The 20,719-nt window shown below is 42.6% G+C and overlaps 2 protein-coding genes across 5 annotated transcripts; one reads left to right on the plus strand and one right to left on the minus strand.

The window, feature by feature from the left end:
• Window positions 1-1,098: 1,098 nt before the first annotated feature.
• Window positions 1,099-5,583, minus strand: LOC306836493 (uncharacterized protein). 2 transcript variants are annotated; one of them, XM_079363608.1, is made up of 3 exons: window positions 5,358-5,583; window positions 4,325-4,680; window positions 1,099-4,219 (listed from the first exon to the last, which is right to left on the minus strand). In XM_079363608.1, exons 1-3 carry the CDS (start codon window positions 5,539-5,541, stop codon window positions 3,140-3,142), a joined length of 1,620 nt encoding a protein of 539 aa, XP_079219734.1. In that variant the 5' UTR covers window positions 5,542-5,583; the 3' UTR covers window positions 1,099-3,139. The 2 variants fall into 2 exon arrangements, with proteins under 2 accessions (XP_079219734.1, XP_079219733.1); XM_079363607.1 differs by having other exon boundaries at window positions 1,099-4,680.
• A 184-nt stretch (window positions 5,584-5,767) lies between these two features.
• On the plus strand, window positions 5,768-15,650 carry LOC306836492 (uncharacterized protein). Of its 3 annotated transcripts, XM_079363605.1 has the most exons (18): window positions 5,768-5,903; window positions 6,710-6,797; window positions 6,924-7,311; window positions 9,146-9,800; window positions 10,073-10,154; window positions 10,322-10,694; window positions 10,808-11,779; window positions 12,639-12,719; window positions 12,825-12,937; window positions 13,036-13,094; window positions 13,196-13,285; window positions 13,374-13,417; window positions 13,506-13,678; window positions 13,991-14,061; window positions 14,161-14,306; window positions 14,394-14,538; window positions 15,077-15,223; window positions 15,315-15,650. In XM_079363605.1, exons 4-18 carry the CDS (start codon window positions 9,276-9,278, stop codon window positions 15,600-15,602), a joined length of 3,309 nt encoding a protein of 1,102 aa, XP_079219731.1. In that variant the 5' UTR covers window positions 5,768-5,903; window positions 6,710-6,797; window positions 6,924-7,311; window positions 9,146-9,275; the 3' UTR covers window positions 15,603-15,650. The 3 variants fall into 3 exon arrangements, with proteins under 3 accessions (XP_079219731.1, XP_079219730.1, XP_079219732.1); XM_079363604.1 differs by lacking the exon at window positions 6,710-6,797; XM_079363606.1 differs by lacking the exons at window positions 5,768-5,903; window positions 6,710-6,797 and adding an exon at window positions 6,036-6,124.
• The last annotated feature ends 5,069 nt before the right edge of the window (window positions 15,651-20,719 follow it).

Consider the following 20,719-nt stretch of genomic DNA (forward strand, 5'->3'; position numbering starts at 1 on the left):
AGAGTTAAGGCGGGTCTTAAGCCTCCTGGCAAAGAGCTACTACATGGCCACCTGTAAGTCAACTGAGTCACACCCCTTGTTATACAAATACATGTATATATACGTACATAACTCTTAGCTGTCATAAAAACTGGTAAGGTATATAAAAAAAATCACCCCCTGTATTCATACAAAAACATATTTTGTACCACGGTGTATCATGTTTATTCCTGCTGTGTAAATGGGTATTTTATCATGGGTGTTTATTGTCTTTTGGAGTCAGCCTCATGTGGACACTTGAGGAACTGCAATTTCTTTTTTTTTTTTGCTTTTCCTCTTTGGCATTATTTTCCAACACTGGAGGTTGTCACTTAATAGAAATTCAAAAGATGATGACTTTTCCATTTATAATAAGTTGAATAATTTAATTGACAGTTTAGTTCTGAAATGGCTATATTGTATCCAGACATTTAAAAAACTAACTACATGTATAAAAATATATCAGTCTCCATTGAATTGGGGAAATTGGAGTCAAGATGAGGGAACTTAATGTAACCACATAGTCTAGAAGACATCAACTGAGGTACGATGGGAAATGCTTTCATAGTTTGGATAAGCTTACATTTTTAAGTGTAGTTCATCAGAAGCCCAATAAGTCTTTGATTTAAGGACATTTGTTCTGAAAATAGGGAAACTTATTTTACATCTGCACAGTAAAGGTTAGAGGGAAATTGCCTTTCATATTGAGCTAACACTTTATTGACCGGTTGTAAGCACATTTGTCCTGCATTTCAAGCCCCTAAGTCCCCACATCACAATCACTCAAGCATCACTGTAACTTATAAACAGCAGCATCTAATGGTGATAAACACGCTTTTGAAGTTTGATATTACATATTTCATAGCCTACCTTAGCCATGTGGTCTCTGGGGGAAAACTAGACCGATTCCCACCTTACTCTCATTTCCATGTTACAGTTTCAGGGTATTTCACAGTAATATTTTATCAAATGTACTAAAAGAATGTCTTTGTATTTTTTATTTTGATGAATATTTCTGTAAGTATTTTTCTTCCATCCAAAATAAATACCTATGAATGTAAATAAAAGATGCAAACTAACTGTGGTTAACATTTCTCTTTAATTTAGACACAAATCTCACAGGAAAAAAAGTATGAATCAATTCTTATTAGCAAACACTCACATTGCTTTATATGTTAAAACCACTTTCCACAACAAATAGCAGCCCTGTCATGATTAAAATGACAATTTACCCCTGTGTGTTCATGTGAATAGGCCTTAACAAGGAGCCTTAAGATATAATTGGCTTGATCAGCATGGCTTACTAACGATAATGAATGCACTACTGAAAGCTGCTCAATTAATACTGAGCATTTGCAGTGACATAATTTCAGCAACATTTCACATACAGTCATGTCAGTTCACTGTGTCAGATGCTGCCTGTATAGCTCAAGCGATATACAGCAATATATTAATAATTGTCCCCATTCAATCACTTATGATTTCACACGCATTACTAACCCAAACCCTTGCTACTACATGTTTATAAATGTGTGTACAAGAACTGTAGCATCAAACAGCTATATGTTTATTTCCTAGTGACCCATGTGGAGATTTTAATTTCTCTGCAGAGGTCAGGAGCAGTTCTCCTGCATAACCTGGACTTTCAGGAACTTGGCCAATCAGTAATCCTTGTCCTTAAAAGGGTTTCTTTTCAGGCGCCATTTTTCAGTCTGTAACTCGTCACGCAGCGTTGTGAGAGAGAGAGGACTATGAGAGGAATACTAGAGTTTATAGAAACCAACATAAAAGAAACAATCATACGGATTAGATAAATATTTGGACTTACTCAAACAGCAAAGATTAGACAGCAGTGTTTTTCACTGGAGCACAAACATCACTGACAGTTTTGAGTTCAATCTTCAAACGCTGACAACTAAACTGCTTGAAACAGCAGATCATCTTAACTCAAGGTCCATGTGGAAGCTATTTGGTTGTTCAATCACAGCACACAAACAATTCAAATCATAACAGCCCTACTTCAAACCAACCCAGGAAAGACAATACACACCTAGTGTTCAGTTTTACTAAAAACTTGAAGCATTTAATGCAAAAATCCCCCCACTGCAAGAGCTGATTTCAGTTTGTTTATGCTGCTAGATCAGAGGGCTTCTCTTACCGCCATGATCAGCAATCAGCTTGTTTTATCTTCACTAAAGCAGAAGTCTATGCAACAATTAGGACCCGACCAATATGGGACTTTTTGGGCCGATATTAACATTGGGGAGAAAACACATCCGATACCGACATATTGGTCAGTAACTTTTTTTTTTTTTTTTTAGATCTACAGTATCTTCGATTTGTAGAGATAAAGATAGATATAAACATACGGTATATTGCACTGATCCCTCAAACGCAGTTATTGAACACAACTGGAAAGTAACAGCGCATAAACGGTTTACACTCTGTCAGCAGAAAAGTTTGCCAAATGAATAACAACGCGCATCATCACTCTCCAGAAAGAGAGCTGCTAGCGGGGAAAGATAAACGTCAACCAAATGCTCTTTGACTGGTGAATAAATCGACAAATATCGGCGCATATATGCGATCAAATTAGCCGATACTGATAAGGACTCGATATGCTAACAGCCGATAAATCATTCGAGCTCTAACAACAGCAACATATTTTATGATTGTCCTTTAAATCCAAAATAATGATGACAAGACATTTTGCCGAAGACGTTCGTGTTTGTCAACGTTGGCAAAGTGTCTGGATTTTTAGATTTTATGTGTATCGTTTTCATCACCCTGGTATCAGAGGAGCACTCTGTATCACTTTATATTCAAGTCAAGGAAAAAGTAGTGTCCAAACATCTCTCACCATGGGATGAATCTGAAAACTCTGTACCTTGTATTTTCAGATACAGCAGTTATTTTCTGGGCTTCTTAGAGAATTTGGTTCTTGTTCCTTCGGCTGCTAGTTTATCTTTCTCCGTTTTGTTTCGTCTATTATCTTTTATGAGTTTGAACTGTGTTTATCTTTGTCTTCTGTAAATTGGGGTTATGTTTGTATGAAATGTGCTATACAAATAAAATTGAATTATTCTTCCGTCTCTGTTGCTTACAGACAGCTGGGGTTCATTTAGGCCTCGCTGGGGCCTTCCTCGCTCACACCCTTCGGCTCCTTGGCTGCGTGTAACTTCAGGTGCTTCTTCAGTGACGAATGGTCGGTGTAGGTCTTCCCACACTCGCTGCAGAGGTACACTTTCTCTTTGGTGTGGACCAGCTCGTGTCTCTTCAGGTGCCCCGACCTGCTGAAGCTCTTACTGCAGTACGAGCAGCTGTACTCCTTCTCTCCCGTGTGAGTCCTCTGGTGCAGTTTGAGGCTGCTGGCCACCGTGAACGTCTTGCCGCATTCGCTGCAGCTGTACGGCCTCTCTCCTGTGTGCATCCGCATGTGTATGGTGAGGTGGCCCGTCTGGCTGAAGGTCTTCTTGCAGAGCGTGCAGCTGTAGGGCCGCTCTCCGGTGTGAATCCTGTAGTGCGTTTTCAGGTCGCCCAAGCCGTTGAATCTTTTCCCGCACTGAGAGCAGCAGTACGGCTTCTCGCCCGTGTGGATCCTCTCATGTATTCTTAGATTTCCGGCGTTGCTGAAGGTTTTTCCGCACTCCTGGCAGCTGTACGGCCTCTCCCCTGTGTGAGTCCTCAGGTGGACTTTGAGTTGGTTGTGCTCGTTGAAGCACTTCCCGCAATGCGTGCAGGAGTACGGCTTCTCCCCGGTGTGGATACGTTTGTGTATCCTGAGCTGACTGGGATGGGGGTATGTTTTACTGCACACGTTGCAGCTATAAGGCCTCTCTCCTGTGTGCGTTCTCTTGTGGGATTTGAGGAGATCGGCCCGGCCGAAGCGCTTACCGCAGTAGCAGCAGGTGTGGGCTTTCTCGCCCGTGTGAGTCCTGAGATGGATTTTCAGTGAGTTTGGTCGGCTAAATGTTTTGGGACAGGAGGGACATTGCAAAAACTTGTCAGGGACATCCAAAACTTTGCCATCCGCAACAGTTGGTGAATCGTTTTCTTGAGGATTTGAAACTTCAGCCTGTTCACTCGCTCCCTCTGGTTTTATTTCTGGTTTAGGGAAACACTCTAATGCACAATTTAACTGTTGATTAGAGACATTGTCACCGTTCTGCTCCTCTTCCTCAGTCTTAATGAGCTGGTCATCCTGCGTGCAACCGTCAGAAACAACAGTGACTTTAACTTCACCGTCTTGATCGAAGCCTGTAGATGGCAGCAGAGGCACATACGCGTCATGGCCCTCACAACTCACCTCCGTGCTCTCATTTTTTATCGGCTTCATCGTCAGATTGAGACACGCTGGAGGCTGGGAGAGGTCGATAGCACCGCTTTCCTCCAGGCCAGGCTCAGTTTTTACAGGCAGCATGTCATTGGTCGGGACACATGCTGCTGCAATCGTCACACATGGACTCTCTAGGGTGTTATCGATCTGCGGGGATAAGCAGGCAGAGGAAATGCTCTCCTTCAAACTGCCCTTCTTCTTCCTCCTGGAGCTCTTCTTGTCACTGCTGCATATGGACACCTTGAACAAGCTGTGGCTGGTGTTGATGGATGGATTGCTCCCTTCTGAGCTCGAAAGGTGGTCAGAGGCATCTTGATCATGAGTATCTGTAAACATCAAAAATAAATAAATTGGCACAGACTGGTTAAGAGTCATATATTACCTTAAAGGGATACTTCACCCGTTAAAACATGAATCTGTGGTGAAATTCGGTCATATATGTCGTAGAAATGTGAAAGACGGTTTTTTTTATATTTGGTGCCTTCATCATCAAGAAAGGTCTTTTTGGCTCCATGTGGATAAAAGACTCCCAGAATGCAGAGCACCACAGGCCACTCCCTCTGATACAGAGGATCATATGTTGCATTGCAAAACAAGCAGTAAACACAAAATAATATTTACAACCTTACTAAAGTTTTTACCCCAAATTTTAAACAAACACAAGTGACATGCGCTCTGTAACCAGTTTTTCGTGTGCATGTTTTCATATTTTTACTTTTTGCATTTGTGAAGCCCCTTGTAAATAATTGTTTTAAAAGTGCCATATAAATAAAGTTTACTTACTTACCTACCTAGTTACCTTAAAATGTAATGGTTTTTTTTTGTTGCTGTCTTTGCTTTTGTTTCTCCAGATACATTTGGATTATAAAAATCAAACTAGGATGGGTCGGCACACGTTGGATTTGCAGTTGCAGGAAGTAACAAACACACACACACACACACACACAAACACAAACACACACTGTGTCCAGGTGAAAACACACACACACACAGCTCCTCTCACCTCTGCTCTTCTGTGCTAACAGCAGCTGCTTCAGGCCCTCGTTTTCAGACTCGATCCTGCGGATTGTACCCTGGTACTCGGACAGGGTCTGGTCCACTGAGTCCAGGATGTCACTCACAGTCGCTCTGAAGATCTCATTCAGTGAGGACTCGAGGAAGCTTTTCAGATCACTGGACTGGGCCATGATAAAACCGAGCGGCAGAGTTTAATACTGGGGAGGGGGGTTGCAAAGAATAGTGGGTGTGTGTGTGTGTGTGTGTGTGTGTGCGTCTCTGCTGCCGTGTGCGGAACAAACAAAGCAGAGACTGTCGCAGGAGAGTGACGCACATACACGAGTGGAAGCTCATAGGTCTGCAGCGCCCCCCTGCGGCGCGGAGTAACAGCGGCATTAAGTCATACGTCATCATACGTCATCACACGGCCAGCATAGGAGAGTTACCATGGAGAAAAAAAGATGTTTGAATAATAAGGGCTGCAAAAACAAAACAACATTACTTCTTCAAAAACTACGAAAACTAAAGAAACTACAAGTTACTACTTATTCAGGTACAACGAGACACAACATGCTTCATATACTGCTTATAAACTGTGTAGGCTACTTACTGTTATAATGTCACCTTATGAGATTAACCTACAGTTAATATTGCTCTTTGGGTGGGGGCCAGAGTAATGACAGAGGGGCCCTGCAAACCTCAACAAACAGCCTTCAATGCTGTATTTCTCATCTTCCAAAGCATGACACATGTCCATGAGACCTCCAGGTGAATGTAAGGATACATTTAAATGCCAAGTTTCATGTTACAGGATTGCGCTTTTTATGCTTCTCTACTTATTATATCTAATGTTTGAGATACATTTTTACAAATGTAGGAATATGCCAAATGTAGGCCGGCTGAAAAAGTTTGTGAACCACTGATCTAAGATAACTGCAATTCAGTAAAAAAAAAAAAAAACCCAAAGCAAAACAAAAACAACCAACTGCTTATTCTCAGTGAAAATGCAACCAAAAATGTTGTTCATGCATTTGCTTAGTACAACACTTGATAAAGTTGCAACTGATGCCTATACTTTATGTGATTAGGCAATCATGTCAGTAATGTCAACTATTTATAATTGTTTTAAACAGTGAGGGACAAATCTGCCTGTCAGGAAATATCTAAAGCAAATAAAACAAAAATATTTTAGAAAATGTCTGACAGAAGTAGAGTTTTTAAAACACTGCTCAGAAACATGTCTGATTTTAAACTGTGTTAAACCAGTAGTAAGAGGCATGACTAATGCCAGTGTAGCTAATGGCAGACTAAATGTTCATACCATCTGGTTTCACTAATCATACCTGGTGTCATTCTCAGGAATGAAGCTGAGCCACTCCCCTCACCTGACCTGTATGTGTATGCTTACATGCCTGCAGGCTTGTGGGCGTGGACTGAGGCCTCTCAGGTGTCTCTGAGCTTCGGAGTCATCTGCTATTCACAATTTGCATTTTATCGTCTTTGTAGCCATTTCGCTGCCTTCTCCTTCTGCCCCTGCATGTCCCTTGAATTTGTACCTTTTCTTTCCCCACAGCCTTTCGGAGACGGTAGTCTATTCAAAATGGACAGGAAGCACAGAGAAGAAGGCGGAGGACCCGGCCCAGAATTGGAATTGTGACTTGTCTGCATCTTTATGCAACACCACAGACTAAAACCCTGCTCGGCTTCAAAAGAGCGGATGTGAGGCTTGTGTGTGTGTGCAGCAGGTTCAGACATAATCAACTGAGGGTTATTTGTATGCTTGTGTGAGTGTGTGTGTGTGTGTGTGTGCGTGTGTGCATATCTGCCTCTGAAGGCACAGCTCTTTGACAGCGGCTTAAACCCAGTAAAACACAGTGGAGTGTCTTTCCCTCCCACAAGACTTGACTTAAAACCTCACAAGCTGGCTGATCATATGATGTTGCCTTAAAGAGCCTGGAGGGGTAAGTCATGCTTCCAGAGATTCCTCCTAATTCCCCTTTTCAGCTTTTTTGTGGTTTTAAAGATGTTCCAGTTTTTGTCTTTGCCATGTTCACTGGTGGTAATGAATGACATACCATGGTGTTTACCCTCCTCAGTCTACAAGTCATTTCACAGCTTTCACTTTGTTCCTGTATTCTATTTCATCCTCCCTGGGAGGTTTTATTTATATTTGGACTTCTCCTTTTGCTTCAAGATGTGCTATAATAACATTATGCATTGTAGACAACTTCTCCAAGTAGTCTGAAATATACACGTTGCCTGACGACTTCAAAATGTGACTTAAAATATCCTGATTGATACAGCTTTTCTCTTTGATGAGCGCAATTTTTTTTTCTTATACGTATTTCTGCAACCACTTGTGATTCTCATGTTTTTAAATTCAGTCATCCTTACAACGGTCACACTGCATACAAAGGATTAACGCTGTTATCACTTGAAACACTTCATGTAATCAACAGAGCAGCTACAGATTGTAATCAAGACTGCAAAATATGACAATGGACCAAATTGTTTAAAGTAATCAGTAAATCTACGAGTGGATTTGTCATGTGTACACCTAAAAAAAGAGACAGCACTGCTTTAAAATATTTAGCTTGATTTAAGTAGCTCTCCATTTTGGAGTTTCAAGCAAGGAACAATTGATTTACAGTTTCTCCTAATCTGAGTTAACTCTGGTGCATTTACTGTCGCACTTATTGCACCCTGACAGGAACTGAGAAGTGAGCACCCGCACAGGAAATGTGGTCAGGGTCTGTCCCGGATGTTGACTGCACGGCAAGAACAGAATCACAAAGACAGTCTGAAAAGGAGAGCCATAAATAAAAGAAAAGGATTGTGATATAAAAAAGGTTACACATGATAATAAGATATGAGTCGTGATATTTAAGCTGTGGGGATGTTAAGCTCCTCGTGTTCTGTCATTGATGCTATCAGGAGAGATGGCCTTGGTTTGTGTTGACAGCATGGAGCTGAAGCTTGATCTCTTCCACAGTTTTATCCTTAAGCCAGAGTCAGAGTGCAGCGTGGTGATAAAATGATAAACAGCAACTGTTAACTTGCACACCAGAAGCAGACCTTCAACTCCACCCACCACCCGGCTAATCCGCACAAAAACCTCCATCTCTATCTCTATCTCTCTCTCTCTCTCTCTCTCTCTCTCTCTGTCTGTCTCTTGCACTCACTTGCTCGGCTTACTTTCTGTGGTCAGGAAGTACAAACTGGCTGTACATGTCATTTAAAGCCTGCTTCAATGCAAACCTGTAGTGCCACACCAGGAAGTTAAAAAAAAGAAAGAGAGAACTACGGTCACATAGAAACAAAAACCTTTCTCCAGACTGGATCGCTTCTACTTTCAGGTGGTGAGTGTTTAGTATTAAGTGCTTTTAAGGATTTTATTTCTAGCTTTGTCATCAAACTTTGGAAAGTTAAGTCAAGTGTCTGTTAAAGGAATCTCCTCATGGTTTCAAACTGGGTTTTAACAGATGAATAACAAAAACATACTTTCATCCTGCAGCCAGATATGGTAGAGTCCTATGAATGACTTTTTTGTCTGTGAAGTAATCAGATGTTCCTCTTGGAGGTTCCCAAAAAAGTTTTTTTTTTTTTTCTGTGTTGCATTCAAATAGTTCATGAACTTTAACTGAACAATTTTACATTTGTTGTCTCACAATATCCGGCTCTCTAAATCCCAGGGAGGTTTTTTTTTTGTCTTGCTTCTGATCAGCGAGTAGGGTTAGATATTTATAAGATAAGATAATCCTTATGAATGTTAACGTTCTTTTTTCAATCTTACAGATGTGTGAACAAGCTGCTGTTTCAGGATTTTACACAATGATCATCCTTCTGACAGCGGAGGAGGACGTTTTATAGCAAGACAACATTTACAGCTACAGAATCTTTCCTCTCAACAAAAAGGACTGGACTGATGGAGGAGGAAAACGTGTTCTCCTCTCTGCCGGATGTTACAAAATCAGTTCCTCAGGAGCCTGAACAGGAGTTGTGGACCAACGTAGACCACCAGTATGAGAATGGAGAACAGGAGGGCATTGAGTGGGGTGAGGAAGAGGTTCAAATAAACCAGCAGGAAGCAGGGAAAGATCAGCGCAGTCTCTCCCTCAACGCTCGCAGTGACACTCCAGACGAGGCAGAGCCGTGGGAGCCAATAATATGGCCGCCGGTGCGCCCCATGACCTGCACCAGCCCCCCACTGTCCTTTGCCACAGTGCAGTGGGACATGCCCGACTCCTCTGCAGAGACACCCCCGCTCGTGATTCACAGCAGCTTGGCCAATGAGCTGGACTCTGTCAGCGTGACGAGTGAAGGCACCACTTCCCCATCACCTCACCCATCAGAAGACATAAATGATGAATTTCTCAGAGAGGAAGAGAGAGAGGAAGAAGAGGAGGTTGATTCTGGGCTCCTGAACTCGGACTTAGAGTTGAACTTGCCGGTATGTGTTTGAATTTTTTTTTTTTTTTACACCTTTTCTGTTTTAATTGACAACCTAAAAAACATTTTCCTGTGACCAATTCTTCTTTCACTGATTGTTGACTTGACTTTTGCCTTTTATCACATCAAGCTTCATCATTAAAGAGACACAGGTTTGAGTTAATGCAGAAGATTGAGCGGTTATTGGAAGAATAGGGTGGGCATAATGTTAGTCCGATGAAGTATTCTTACTATATTAACGTCATGACCGGTGGTTTGTGTTGCAACTTTCAGCCATGTGATGCTGCAGATGTGCAAGAGCCGACGACACAGGAAGAGGAAGACTCAACACGAGAGCTGTTAGGCAGTAGCGAGGGTACGTGTGAATCAGAACGAGACATTTAATACGGTGAAAGATAACCTTTTTTTGTCATTTGTTGATTGTTTGATTATAAAATGTTAATGATTTGTGTTTTTAATATTTGTTTGATCATCGTGTGAGAAATGATTTGAGATTTAACAGCAAACACGTTTATCTTCTAGAAAGTTTCCCAGACTCTCAGAGCATAGACTCAGAAGACGAAGAGAAAGATCAGGAGGAAGGGCTTCAGTCAGACGGCTCGGATCCGTCCGCACCTTTGGACCTTACCGATGCTCTCGGGGAGATTGAAGGCTCAGAAGACGAGGCGGAAAGCTTTGTGGATTTACAGCTAGAAGAGGAACAGGAGGAGCCCGCGGTTCTGCTGACGAGAGAGGGAGACGTTGAGGAAGAGCAAACATCAGCGAATGGTGTTGAGCCTCGGGAAGAGGACGAAGAAGGAGGCGAGGAAGAGGAAGAGGAAGAGGAAGAGGAAGAACAGGGTGTGAGGATTACCTGGACTGAAGAAAGTGAAAAGGCAGAAGCTGTTTGTTGTCTGTGAGTATCATAGAGTTCAGAAAAGGGAAGCGGAAAAGTTTTCACATCATGATATCATGTTGCAATCTTTCTTGATGTTATATAATGACTGTATTTGCTTATGTCATCTGTAGGGAGGTCCCTGCAGAGCTACAACAAGCCGTTAAGACTGGACCAACTATAAACCCTGATAAGCTTTTAGATCTGAAACAGACAGAGGGTTTGGAGGAAAAGAGGCACTCCTGGGCTGAGGAGGACCCAGAGATACAAGGAGAAAGTTCCACAGGACAGACAGAAGAGCTGAAAATGTGCCAAAATGTGGACGAGAACGTGGAGCCTGAACATACAGAGGCTGCGAACAGCATCGAAGAACCGCAGGTGCATGCAGCAGATAATGCAGAGAGGCTTGAAGACTCCAAGGAGATGATGGAGCTGGCTGAAAAACTACAGGAGACGAGTATTTTGGAACGTCGAGATAGTGAAGAAATGATTTCACAGGACGTGGAGATGTCACAGCAGCCCGAACACACTGAGCCTGAGCAGCCTGACGTGACTGAAGGGAAGGAGCCCAGCCAAGCAGAGGAGCAACACTCAGATGAGCAGTTAAGACAACATCTGGAGCAGATGGAATCAGAAGAAGTGTCAGCCCAGACCGAAAAAGCAGACCTGCCGCAGGAGTCTACTTTGTCAGAGCAGATATTTAGCGCTGAAGCTGAAGATCCTGGCGCAGCAGAGCAGCAGGAACAGACGGAGCCACCGGAGCAGAATGAGCAGCGAGCGAGCGACGAGCAGCTCGCGCAGCCTGAGAAGACAGACGCGTCCGAAATAACAGAGCAGCTGACGCCTGAAAGCGAGGTCACTCAGCGGCAGACAGCGGAGGCCGAGTTCACTCAGGAGGACAAACAGGCGGAGATGTCACATCAGACTGAAGAAGAGGGAGATGTAAAGGATGAAGAGATACAGACAGTCGCTTCAAACGGAGTTCAATCCAAGCTTCACATGAACGGAGGGGAGGTGGACAGGGAGAAGGTCTGCCGCCTCGCTGATAGGCTGTTCAAGTTGGACGGGATCCAGCGTGTGGACGTGGTGAAGCACTTAGACAAAGAGTAAGCACATGCTATATTTACTGTTACCCAAACCGTTCTTATAACTGTGTGGTGATGCTGTTTCGAGCTCTGCAGCTGATCTCACAAATAGTGAGTGAAGCTCTGAGCTGCAGGTCATTTAAATCACATGCAGTCACAGTGGAGGCTGCAGATAGTGTGTGCTGATAGAACATGAAGGCAGTAATGACTTTTTTTTAGGTCATGCATACGACCAACTGGACAAGGTCAAGAATCGTCTTAAAAAAAAAGGCAAAACATGGAGAATCAACTTTTACAATCTGAATTCAGCTCAATTTTAGGAGCACAGACGAAAGTTCAATAGACTTTTTAGAGTTTTTACCAACTGCACAGTGCGTGAAGTCCATCTGCCACCTGAAGAAATATGAATCAAGCAACCTCCATTATAAAAAGAAGACAATCGGCTGTCGATAAACACAATGTTATATATCTTATGCAGGGCGTGTATACTGTACAGTTTGACACGATGTCTTCAATGTTTTTTGGTTTTTTTTTTTTTGAGATGAGACAGATAACAGACACCTCCTCAAAGGATGGATAAGGTCTGTTGTCTTGTGGTCTGTCAGTGTCTTCTGGAGGAAGACAGTGAAAAAAAAACAATCTGGTGATGTCGTCAGGAGTATCTTAGCAACCAACAAACAATACATCGTCTTTGTTTCAACATCTTTTATATCCAGACCACATCTTCCTCTTTTGCCTGTCAAGATGAATTGTTGCATGTTAGCACTAATAGTCACAGCTCCAACAGTTTCCCTTTATTCAAATCAACATCTTAAGTCCACAGATTGTGAGAGCTGAATTAAAACTGTTCTTATACTAATGTATTGTTTTCTCTGTGTAGTAATGACTTCAGTCGAGCTGTCGGGGACGAATACCTTAAATACTTTGACTTCACCGGGCAAACTCTCGATCATGCCCTGAGGTGAGAATTATCAAGGCGGAGCTTGGATTACCAATCCGAGAGAACGCTCATGAATCCTCTTGTGGTCTCTCTTTGAATATCCTTTTTGGTTTCTGTGTCTCTCAGGTCCTTCCTGAAAGTGGTGATTCTGATAGGAGAGACTCAGGAGAGGGAGCGCGTGCTGCAGCACTTCGCGTGCCGCTTCCATCAGTGCAACCCAGGCTCCTTCTCCTCCTCAGGTCAGCCTCCGTCTAAAAAGGGTTTTTTTTTTTAGTCATGTCAGAAATCCAGCAGAGGGGGCTGACATGTACTTGGTGCGTGCTTTATCTTTCCTCAGGGTCTGTGTTGGCGCTCACGTGTGCTCTGATGCTTCTCAACACTGACTTGCACGGACAGGTGACATACCTTCATGACTGTAAAGGTTTGTGTTCTGATATTACAGACTGTTGTCAGGAAATCTTTGTGAGCATTTTCCTTTTTTTCCTGTGTGTTCACAGAACATAGGAAAATCCATGTCGTCTTCTAAGTTTGTGTCCAACCTGGATGAGATGAATGAGGGAGAAAACTTCAACAAGGACCTTTTGAAAGTAACACCGACACCTATTTGCTTCCAGAAATCCAAGTCGAAGCTTTTTGAGTGATTACTGATCGTTTCCCTCTTTGTTTATAACTCAGAGTCTTTACAACTCCATAAAGAGTCAAGCACTGGAGTGGGCTGTGTAAGTGGACTCCTGCTTCGATTCCTTCTTGATTACATCCTCCACTTCTAAAGTCTGAGCCACAACACTGTGTGTTTGCATGTTCCAGCGATGAAGAGGAGTTGAAGAGCTCGGTGTTGATGGATGAAGATTCAGGAGAAGACGCACAGCTGCGCTCAAAATCAAACCCCTTCCAGGATGTTCCTCACAACAAGACAGCCGATGTGGTCAAACAGGGATTCCTGCAGAGAAAGCTCCACGCCGACATCGATGGCAAACGCAGTGAGTGACATGTTTAATTGTGTTTCCTGTTTTAGTGAATGTACTAAACTTTATGTTTTAGAATCATTGTTTGATGACATCGTAAACAACAATCACTCAATAATTAAAGAATGAAAGAGTGATTGGCTTTTAATGATTAGTTTGGATCCTTCTTGGACTCTTCTTGACTCACTCAGCCCGTCAGTGATATAAGAATGGATGCATCGTGCTTTTACATCTTGGTTGGGGTTGAATTGAGTTTTAATTTCTAATGTAAAGAGCTTTGATATGAGTGCTGACTAAACATCCAAAACCTGCTGAATGTCTCTTCAGCGCCCTGGGGGAAGAGAGGCTGGAAGACTTTCTATGCTGTATTAAGAGGATTGGTCCTTTATTTACAGAAGGTAAGTAATGCTATTATCCAAAAGCATCCTTAAACATACAATTTATAATTCAAGTTAATATGAAGAATGTTTTATCAATGCTGTGATTTCCTGTCTCAGGAAGATTACAGGAAGGATCAGATGATCAATGAGGAGGTGGTGAGCATGCACCACTCTCTGGCCGAGCAGGCGGCCGACTACACCAAGAAGCCACACGTCCTCCGCCTGCAGACGGCCGACTGGAGGGTTTTCCTCTTCCAGGCCTCGTAAGTCGCAGCACAGCCAGACTGTTTGAGCGTGTTTACGGTATTTTCGTGGAAGAGTCCAACGGCATCGTTTGTTTCTCCTCTCAGATCCAGAGCGGAGATGAATTCGTGGATCAGCCGCATCAACCTGGTGTCGGCGCTTCACTCCTCGCCTCCGTTCCCCGCTGCTGTCGGCTCTCAGAGGAGGTTCTGCAGGCCGATCCTCCCCGCCTCACACTCTGCACACACTCTGGTACATTGCTTCTTCTCTGTCTGCATATGACATTTAATACTATAAAAATACCAGCAGTCATTTCTATTTATGAATGTGTCTACAGTGTTTTAAATATTCAGATAAATAGGAAATGGTTTGGTTATAGTTTCTATAACCAAACCATTTTTTATGTTTCAGATTCTTGTTTTTTTTTTAGTCACAAAGCACTTAATCATGTATTTCTATGTAACACAGAATATCTGTTATTGGATCCAACCTCATGTACAAAGTAACAGTGCAACAAAAAACATCATTTTGTATTGACAGGTTAATTTTAACTCTTTAACTAAGTAAAGATAGATTTGATAAGCTCTGAGTAGCCTTCAAGCCACCACACTCTGAACAAAGGTGCATTTAAATGTCTATGAAGTCCACTGTTGTGTTGAGAAGGAATGGAAATCCCATTTCCCCCTCTACGTGTGAGACATTAGTAACACTTTCCTCCTGTTCTTTCAGTTCAGAAGGATTTGCATTAAAGGGAACATCATTGAATCTGTTCCTCTTTCTTTCATGGCAGGAAAGTCAGCTGCAGTCGCATGCAAAAATGCTTGAGTCATTCAAGGCGGACCTGACATGCCAGCAGCAAAACATTCCAGAGGGAAAGAAAGCCAAAACCAAGGAGCTGGAGGAGCATCGAGTGAGAGAAGAGTACCTGCACCACGAGGTGACTGACGTGCTGTGAGTCTTTGTCTGTGTTCACCAGTGTGAAAAGGACCCATAATTGACACCCTGTCTTTTTCTGAATCCAACCATAGATGTGTCGCTATGAGATCTACATCCAGGTGCTGGAGGCCTGGAAGAAAGTAAAGACGACGGAGGACAGTACGATGGCCACAGCAGACCTGAACTCATTTGATAAAGCTGTGTGTGCAGACGCTGTCTCTGAGGAGGACGAAGGGGAAGGCACCCTGAAAAAGTCCTACTCCAGCCCCTCCCTGGAGATGGAGACGCCTACTCCGACCGTGATCAAAGTCAGGCGCAACATTTCAGAGAGACGGACTTATCGCAGGACCATCATTCCCAGATGGAATAAAGAACCCTGAAAGACTCAGAGGTAACACGCCCCAATAAAGAACCTTTGGAAATGCAGATTTATACATCTTCTATGAGTTGACAGAACGTCAAGGTTTAGATTCATGAAGGGATTTTAAATCTTGTCAAGATGTCATTTTGTTTCGCAAGTTTCTGCATATTTTGTCTTTTGCACTTTTATGAAAACAAACCTCAGGGAACCCTGAACTCTCGGTCTCTGTCAGGAGAGAGGGACTGATTCATTTGTTGAAGGACTCCAATCTGGACCTAATTTATTTCTTTTATGATTTTAACTTTTGGTCTCTTGAGGGCTGAAAAGGTACGCATTTAAAATCATTTCTTTTGTCACGTTGAACAAAATTGTGCCGTTAATCTTCAAACCACTAGAGGGCGCTGTAGCACAGCTCATCTCAGCGGATAGGGGGGGTTCAAGATGTGAAACTGCCTGGAAGAATGTTATTTGCACTTTTATTGTTTTTAATGAAACCTTGACTTGTATTGTATTGTTAATGTGCATGATGTTATTGTCACTCACATTTGCTCTTATTGTTCTCAAACAAGTTTATGTGGAAAAAAAATAAAATGTTGCTCCTGCTTTTATAGATCAGGATGAGCAAATAACAGTTTAATGTCTTAGTGTGAGCGGCTCTAATTTAAATATTTTAAATGGAGATAAACAAGTAGTTAAACATTTGACCCACGGTTACCTGTGTGTAAGATACAAACTAGAACAATGCAGGACAATCACTTCACATGTGTGAAATGTGACAAAGGACAAAGAAGCCTCATGAGTCAACAAAGTAAGAGAAGCATTACAGTAATATCTATGGCTGTTTTTAAGGCAATTTTACAACCACATAAAACTAAAATTGACTTTATTATTAGGATCCCAACACAGGAAAAACATTAAGAACTTTCACATCTGGAGGAAATAAAACATATGAAACTTTAATGTTATTATGTTTATTGTTTTTTTTTTCTCACTGCTTCATGAGAAAAAAAATAGTCTGGATCAAATGACGCTGTCTTCCTGCTGAATCTCGAGTTAAAAAAGGAAAAAGTCATAATGCCACAGTGAATGTTGTTGTTGATTCACATTTCATCGATGTCATTCATTTATTCAAACGCTCAGGGTTTCTAGACAGGTATCATTATTTACAGTATTGAGAGTTCATTCAAATGATTTTCATTGTAAAAAAAAAAAGTGGTGCAGACATGGGAGTTTGTTTTCGTGTGAGTGTGTGGGGGTTGTCACATGTTTGTTTGTGTGTGTGTGCGTGTGTGTGATTGGACCAGCCTCAGTGGCACGGCTCCATTTTGTTCTCAACATGTCGAGCTGTGGTCAACCCAGGGCAGTCAACAATAAGGACAGGATGTCTGCAGTCAGCCCTCCCTTCAAACCACGAAACACACACACACACAAACACATGAACACACACACCTACACACACACACACACACACACAGGAATTTGATGTGACTACAGGTAATGAGGGGCACAGACAGAACCACAGGCACACATTGCTGTATGGGTGTCAGACATGACTCAACGATCAATCATTACGGCTCAAACTTATGAGCCAGGTAAAACCCGGGAGCCCCTGACTCATCATCTGAAGCGCTGACTCAATGTGATAATACTCAACTTGTTGTCCTCTGAATGGAAGCAGTCTCCATTCATTGACAGAAATAACAACAGCTCATTTAGATAAAGTCAGATTTTGTAGATGAGGATGACTGATGGGCGACGTGAGTGACAGGGACCTGAGGCCATCATAGCACCTTGAAGGGGAATTGGGGATAGGGTTGGGGTGGGGGGCTGCAGTCTGAAAGGCGACGCCATCTCAGCTAACCTACATGCTCTCAGGCCTGTGACGAAATGTTACAGTTAGAAGCAGCCATTAGTGTCTCTTGTTTTTCATAAATCAAATTAAATTATTTAATCTGTGCTTAAGGTGCTTGTTTGGCTGCTGGCGTCACAGAGGAGCTCTCCACCAAAAGCTCTTCTCACATGGCCTGTGGACCATGACATCAGCGGCCGTGGTGGCCTTGTTTTGGAGTGCCATCTCTCTCCGCCTCTCCAGCAACAATAATGATCGTCTGGAGCAGCAGGGGCTGCATTAGCTGCTGGGTTCAGAGGGCATCCGTCCCAAGGAGTGGGCCTGTTTTTGTTTCCATCTGTGCCACTCCATGCTCGAGCTTTGTGCGCCTCTGTCAGGCCTGGGTGGTTAATTAAAAAGGCAAGAGCTCAAGTTGTGATCATTAGGGGCTTGTCCGGCATTGGGTTCCAAAAAGGACCCCGACGTGCAAGGTCACCACTGCCCCGTTTTCTTTTCCCTGCTTGTCTCACCTCCTCACCAACAGAGTTGCTCTGAATATTGCTCAACATTCACAATGGCTCTGAAATGCTCTGTAAGTATGAGCCTCAAACACCTGCCATCACTGCCAGCAAACATAAACTGTACTGTAACCACTCACATTCATCCCGCTGCCCTCAATGCTCCTCCTGACGCACATTCTCCATCTGCCGTTGACGCCTCGCACGCTCTACTTGTTACTTTTTTATCTCTTACCCGCACTAACACTCGATTTCTCCCACTCTGACCATTAGAAAATCTCCCTCTTGGTGTCTCCCCCTCCCACTCTCTCCCTCTTGACTGCTTCTAGTGTGATCTTTTTCTTTCTCTGTCCAGGGCCCTTGAAGTTTCTCTTAGCTCCTTTTATGGGTTTTGTTTTCCACTCAGACTCCATTTACTTCCTCCACTCCGACATTAACCGATAACTCCTCTTATATTCTCCTGCTCTTATCTAGTGTCCACTTGCACTTGCTCTCCTGTGAAAAGCCAGACAGACTTTATGTATGGCTTCCATTTGAGTGTAATTTTCAGTGGAGTGATTTTTATTTATTTTTTGTTGTTGCTGTAACTTGTTTTTAAAGTATTGGCAGACACTGAACACAAACATCATCCTTGCCCCTTTCCCGTCGACACTGCACTCATTAGCGTAGCTTTTCTCCTGGACAGACATTTTCTTTTTATTTGCCAATCAGACCCAAACATAACTCGCCCCGACCCGTCATACTCCTTTCATAAACGCTGGCTTTTTTTTTGTAGCAAAGGGGCCTCTTATTGAGGGAGTTAAAGCAAGTGCCTTGCTTAAGGGCATTTTAACGCATGACCCCTTTTTGCCCTTTCCTCTTCCACACACACTCCTGCCTCTGAAAACACTCCTCAGGCACAAACTCAGCGGCTTTAAAGATGCAGGACAAACATGGCTGGGATCTGAAAGTCTGCGCTCCATGGGTCAATGCAACGTATGGAACAGAGCGGGAAATGTCTGTGAACTTATCTTCCCCATCTTATCTTGTTCTATCATGCAACTCGTGCAGGAATTAGTTTGAACTGGAGGGAGCCTTCAGACCTCCAACTAGGCCCGCAGACTGGTGTTGTGTGAAAAGCACAGACGGATCCACTTTTATAAACTAGTTCAAGAGATGGATCGACTTTTTTATTGCCTGTTTCAGAGACAAATACGCTCTCAGCTTATAATGAGAGAAGTCCTGCTTGTTTGAGAGACAGATCTGATATCATCAATGTTTGAGAGATGGATCCTCTATTATCAGTTATTCTAGAAACATAGCTGCAATAATTGCTTTTGTGAGAGAATACTCTACTATTATCATTTATTAAGAGAAGGATCCACTTTTATTGCTTGGGCGAGAGAATACATTTGCTGTTGCTGCTTAATGGAGAGATGAATTGACTATAATCAGTCGCATTTTGGAGAGTCTGTATCGGCTATGATACTTCCAGCCCAAGACACGGATCCACTACTATCAGTAATTTAAGAGGTGGATCAGCTATCGTTGTCTTTTCTAGAGACAAATCAGATTTCATCCTTATTTGAGAGGAATCTTTGCAATGATGTTGGAGAGACAGATCCACAGTCACGCTTGTCCAAGACACGGATGTGCTGTTATTGATTTCTCAAGAGAGAGAGAGATCCGCTATAAGTGCTAACTCGAGGGCTGAATCTGCTATTATTTCTTGTGTAAAGGATGGATTCCTGTTTGTTGAGAGCAAGATTTGCAATTATTGCTTGCACTGTCGACAAATCAACTGACAATGTTTGTTTCAGAAACATATCCTGTATCGTTGCTTGTTTGAGGGACTAATAAGGTAAATGTAAGAGAAAGGTCCCCTTATTTTTCTGGTTCAAAAGACGGATATGCTTTTTCTAGAAATAGTTACTGTTATTAATCAGTATTTTGTGCTTGAAACATGAAACTTCTGTTATTGCTTGTTCAAGAGACAAATCTGTGAATATGAGTTATATCTTGACCTGGTCCAGTATTGGCCATTTCCACAGGCCGTGTTTCACCCCTCCAACAGTCGTGAACATTGTAATATAACTTTAGCTTGTAATAATAGATAACTTGTTTGAGGTACCTGTCCATATTTCAATCTTATCTACAGTTTATTTCAATGATTTAACAGCATATTAAGATGTGCATTTGACGTTGAATGAGCTGTTTGTCAGCCCTGTGTTTGACTTCCCCGGCCTCCACAGGTCAGCCCTCTCCCTCGGGGCAGTACCTGATACCAGATTTTATCCTCCTCGGTGTGTGTGTGTATAGTGTTGAATGTGTGTGTGCTTTGAAAGGTGCGTTTTTCTTGATGTCTTCCAGTCAATAGTAGCTTCCTGCCTTCAGGGCCTGTGTGTTGTTTGATAGGCTGGTTGGACACAGGGCACCTGTGTTTCCTCCCTCTGCCTGTCCCCACACAGAAACACCCTCTGTTTGACCACTTTGCTCTGTTTCACTGGCACATTTGTTCTAGGTGCATTATGGTTAAAGGTGGAGGAGATGAGATGGCTTCTTGAAATTTGAGAAAGGTGTTGTCATTTGATGTCTGCTCAGGTGTTCTGAGGCTTTTTCTTTTTTCAGGCTGAAATGTTTCTTACACCAACCATGGATGCTGATGTTGGTTGGGTGGTCCGCCACTTTGTTACCAATTTAAGTATCTCAAAAACTGTGCGATGGTTTACCTTGGAAGTCATTTATGGTTCTCTTAAGATTAATCTAAATTCTTTTTTTTTGCACTTTGAACTTTATCTTTTGCCTCAAACG

The sequence above is a fragment of the Symphodus melops genome (genome assembly GCF_947650265.1).
Source record: "Symphodus melops genome assembly, chromosome: 16".
In the NCBI taxonomy this organism is placed as follows: domain Eukaryota; kingdom Metazoa; phylum Chordata; class Actinopteri; order Labriformes; family Labridae; genus Symphodus; species Symphodus melops.